We start from the raw sequence: 4,849 nt of genomic DNA, 5'->3' as shown, positions 1-4,849 counted from the left end.
AAGCTAAACTAAAATTGATTTTTACTTAAATGTACAGTGATCCAAAAAGTGTCTAATGTTTTATTATGACAACAGTTTCAGAATACTTAAATCACCAGGGGCCTCATGCATAAAGGATTGCACAGCTTTCACACTAAAAGTTGGCGTACGGAAAAATGTTAGTGAAGTACACCGCACCAAAATATTCAGATGTATAAAGCCATGCGCACGCAGGTTTCTGTGCACCTTTCCTTTATACATCCAAATGAACGTGGAACTTAGCGCACGTGAGACACCTCCCCTGACACACCTCCATTTAAATATGTAAAAGAGGACCAACCGATGGGGGGATCTTGACCTAAAGATTAATTTACATTTTGACTTGTTTTCTTTTCATAAAGGAATGTTGATAATTTAAAACTTCAGAATCATTTTCATTTTATATTAATTACATTTATTAAACCAATCTGATGTTTTCATACAAAAATACCTGACTTCTTTTGTAACTTTAAAATAGATCAATTTGACCAAAGTTAAAAAGAGACAAATATCAGTCATTCATGAACTGTGTACAAATATACAATGAATAAAGTACTTTTAATTTTAGCTAAACAACAGCTGAATATCAAACATGAGTTGAGTTCAGTAAGTATCATTCAGTAATGATATATTTAAATGAATAATTGCATTAATGTTGTCTTTTTTACTTTTACACTTTTCTTAAATACCCCCTGCTGTAACCTGGGAACAGACAATAAGTAACTACTTTAACACCAAGTCTGGTACAAAATAAAATAGTGTCAACATGTTTCTCTTCCTGCACCACTTCCTGTTTTCATGTCAGACACGCATTTAGTGAAAATTCCAGTGAAACATTCAGTAAAAATAGAAACAGTCCAGAGAAAAGATCTTCTCCGTCACATTTATATGAATAATAATTATGTACAAATATCATGTAACTGTGTACAAATATGATTCAACTGTGCACATATAACATGCAACTGTGTTGAAATATTATGTAACTTTTTACATATAATGAGCTGCTAGAGCAGCAGAAAATCAGGTTTATTTAGCAGCAACAATTATAAAAAATCTGATCAGAATCAAATAAAACCCAACAGATCCAMGAAGAACCTGAGCACACAGCAGGTACACAGCAGGTWCACRGCAATACACACTAGTACACAAAAGATGTTGGTTGTGGGTCAGTGGAACCGTAGACGTTTTTGTRGCAGAAACTCTTGGTGTTCCTCTTCAGAGAGCAGGTTTCCTTTCACACTGAGGAAACATCATGTTAGAMTTAGTAAAAAYATCCAAGTATGAAAAACATCTGAAWATAATTCTAATGGGTATATTTACATACATGTACTGTGATTAGTTGTTTATATTTGAACAGATCTTACAGGGTTTAGCTGTATTTGCAGTTCTGACTGAATTATTATTTATTCTCTTCTAAAGTGAAGAMCTTTCCTCAYGTAGTTGAACAAAACCATTATTAGATGAGTGTTGGTTTCAGTGTCCACCTCTGTCACAGCTGATCCTACAGGTGTTCACTCTCTGATACTCACCAGATCTCTTTGAGCTTAGAGTTGTGATCCAGAGCAGCAGCCAGGGTTCTGATCCCAGCTGCAGTGAACCTGTTGTTAATTAACCTGCAGAMATAAACACAGCAGGTGAGTCTGACCGTCTGAACCTGGGCTCAGTGGGCTCGTGCTTACTGCTCCTCACCAAAGGTGACTCAGACCAGTGTCTGCTCGGACCAACTCTGCCAGCTGTGGAGCTGCATCATCAGCCAACTCATTCTGCACCAACCTGCAGGAGCACAAAGACAAATACTTAAATCTATTCAGTTTATTTACTGAACTGAGTCTTGATGTTTGTAACTCTGTCTCAGCATCAGACCTGTTAAGTTCATCAGATCTGCCTGAGCTGCTCTGGACTAGAATGATTTGATCAGTTTTACTTCATCTAAACCCTGAATGAGTCCTCTCCACTAACAGTAGTCAACAGCACCAGGTCTCAACTGCTCCTCTGTCCTTTTGACAAACTCACAAATGTTTAGGCAAGTGTTTGACACCAAATGACCTTCCTGCTGCAACCCACAGTCTTTACCCAGACCTGGGACAGACACCAGAGATCCACTGGTTTGTGCTCCCCATCTATAGATCAAACTCACATACCAGAATATCCTCAGGACGCTGTTCTGAAGCAGTGCTTTTGCCAGGAACTTCCCTCCATTTGAAGTGATGCCATTGGCTGACAGACTGGAGCACAAAGGAACWGTTTTATTAAGTCTTGGTCCATTTTTTTCAGGTTTTGCTCTTGTCTGTGCTGYATCCTACCTGAGGTTGGTGAGCCTCGGGTGGTTCTTCAAAGCTTCAGCAAAAGCTTCTGCTCCCTCATCACCGATGCTGTTCCCCCACATCCTGCAAAGACACCATGAAGACTACAGTACATAAGTGAGTATTCAAASACTGAGACCCTCTCTAACATATTCATTAAGTCCTAAACAACCTTCTCCTGTGTACGTACCCCACATCAAATATAGAAGTGCTTTTCTGAACTGCGCTGGCCAAAAACCTTCCACCAACCTCTGTGATTTTGTTTTTACCAATCCTAAAAATATAGTGACGACAGCATCAGATAACATAACTAATTCCATTCCTACATTTTCACTGTCCTTATCTTACTTGACAACTTCCAGCTTGGGACATTCTTCAATAATCTTAGCAACCAGCTTGGCTCCAGTATCAGTGATGTTGTTGTCGTAAAGCCTGGACAAAAGAATCTGGATCAGACTTTATTCAAATAGTTAAATATAAATCAAAATATACAATTAGTTGTTTTTGCTCATAAAAAGGTGTAGTCAGAAGTTTTCACCTGCTCTCACAGTGGCTTGCAAAAGTATTCATAYCCCTTGAACTTTCCCTTACTTTKTCACATTACAACCACAAACTGGCCAAAAAAAGTCGCCACCTGSATTTAACTAAGCAAATATGWATGGGCCTATTGGATCATTACTGCCTGGGTGATTATCTTTCATCTGGCAATAGGTTATTTAAACTCAACCTCCTCTTGGCTGCATCTCTGATCTGTGCTCTCCGTTTTGGTCTAAGTTTAGGTGGACGGCCTTGTCTTGGTATCAGTTGTATCGTACTCTTTCCATTTCTGGATGATGGATTGAACAGTGCTCTGTGAGATGTATAAAGCTTGAGAAATCTTTTTATAGCCTAAACCTATTTAAACTTCTCCACAACCTGATTCCTGACCGGTCTGGTGTGTTTAGACTTCATGAAGCTGTTTGCTCCCCAACGTTCTCTTAAACAACCTCTGAGGTTATCACAGAGCAGCTGGATTAGATTACACACAGGTCGACCCTATTTAGTCACTAGCAGTCATCAGGCAGCTTCTGAATACAATTAGCTGCACTCAGAGAAAAGGGGGCCGATTACTTTTGCACACTGCACTTCTCACTTTATTTGTAAAAATGTTTTGAATCACGTATAATTTTCTTTCCACTTCACAACTGTATACCTCTTTGTGTTGGTCTTTCACATTAAATTTATGTTTTTGGTTGTAATGTGAAAAAAATATGGAAAAGTTCAAGGGGTATGAACACTTTTGCAAGCCACTGTATATCTCATTTTAAAACAAGGCATTTCTATGATTTCAGCAAAAATAACAGCTAAAAATAACCATTAAAATTCTACGAATGTAATCTTGATGTCCATGTATGTAAACTTAGACCAGTGTTGAAAATAAAACTCCATGTTAGTGTTCCTCTAATACTGTTGTCTTACTGAAGTCTTTTTAAAGTAAATCAGAATCACTTAGTGAAAATTATTTTGTGTCAGAACCTCTGATATACTCACCCCAGAACCTTCACCACCTTGTGTTTGCACAGCTCCTCTGCTAGAACCTCGATGCTGCTGTCGGACAGGTTGTTGACACACAACCTGGATGCAGGCAAGAGGTAAACAAAGCAATAAATGACTGTTCAAACATCAGTGAACACTGCAGCTTTAAATGTCGTCATTCAGGACTTTCTTCACTTCTGCGTAAATCAGTGGTGTCCAAAGTCAGTCCTGAAGGGCCAGTGTCCTGCATGTTTTAGGAGCTGCCCTGGTTCAACACAGCTGAACCGAAGTAGTGCTTAGTAGGCCTCCTCAGTATGCCATCAAGTTCTGCAGAGGCCTACTAATTAGGCACTCCTTAGGTTCAGCTGTGTTGAACCAGAGCAGCTCCTAAAACATGCAGGACACTGGCCCTTGAGGACTGACTTTGGACACCACTGGCGTAAATGATCTAAAACAAACTTATTACAAGATTAAACAAATGAAAAGAGTCTTATAACTGGACATTAGTATCTAATATTTTTGGAAAATTAAAATACCTGTCTCATAAAAACATTAATTTGATGGTGAAATGCTGAATCCTATTTTGAGTTTATTTTAACTGTAATAAATAACAGGTCCTTATAAAATAAACTACTATCTCTTTTAAAACACAAACCACCTTCATCAAGTCATTATTTTAAGTGTAAATGCCCTTTTTTTAACATGTATCTCTGTGCAAAATGGGTTTAAAACATAAAGAACGCCTTGAGAGGAAAACAAAACTGAAAGTTTGTTGAGCAAAAATTACCTCTTTAAATTCTTACGTCTTTGTGTTTGTGTGTGCCCATTATGCCAGCAGTCTTCAAACAAAAAAAAAAAAAACATATATATTGATTCAGTCATACGAGCAGTCATACACGGCTTCGAGGCGATTCTGGTCCACCGTCCGGCGTCTCAGGAGGGGGAAGCAGTGCAGCACCAACACTGTTTATGGTGGGGATGGTGTGCTGCTGACCTCAACTCGTGACGTTGTG

General features: G+C 38.6%; 1 protein-coding gene across 3 annotated transcripts in view; it reads right to left on the bottom strand.

Annotated features, from left to right (window-relative positions):
* Positions 1 to 557: 557 nt before the first annotated feature.
* The window catches only part of nod1 (nucleotide-binding oligomerization domain containing 1), a 10,866-nt gene continuing 6,574 nt past the window's right edge, over positions 558 to 4,849 (bottom strand). For 2 of the 3 annotated variants that reach the window (XM_014029664.1, XM_014029666.1), the window contains 8 exons: positions 3,852 to 3,935; positions 2,670 to 2,753; positions 2,512 to 2,595; positions 2,322 to 2,405; positions 2,160 to 2,243; positions 1,708 to 1,791; positions 1,548 to 1,631; positions 558 to 1,257 (listed from right to left, as the gene is read on the bottom strand). In XM_014029664.1, the coding sequence (XP_013885118.1) occupies positions 1,185 to 1,257; positions 1,548 to 1,631; positions 1,708 to 1,791; positions 2,160 to 2,243; positions 2,322 to 2,405; positions 2,512 to 2,595; positions 2,670 to 2,753; positions 3,852 to 3,935 (661 nt within the window). In that variant the 3' untranslated portion in view covers positions 558 to 1,184. The remainder of the gene's footprint in view (positions 1,258 to 1,547; positions 1,632 to 1,707; positions 1,792 to 2,159; positions 2,244 to 2,321; positions 2,406 to 2,511; positions 2,596 to 2,669; positions 2,754 to 3,851; positions 3,936 to 4,849) is intronic. The other variant, XM_014029667.1, reaches the window with a different exon arrangement.

The sequence above is a fragment of the Austrofundulus limnaeus genome, unplaced genomic scaffold, assembly GCF_001266775.1.
Source record: "Austrofundulus limnaeus strain Quisiro unplaced genomic scaffold, Austrofundulus_limnaeus-1.0 Scaffold937, whole genome shotgun sequence".
NCBI lineage: Eukaryota > Metazoa > Chordata > Actinopteri > Cyprinodontiformes > Rivulidae > Austrofundulus > Austrofundulus limnaeus.
The sequence above is the reverse complement of the archived record's forward strand: the minus strand, read 5'-3'. Positions and strand labels throughout refer to the sequence as shown.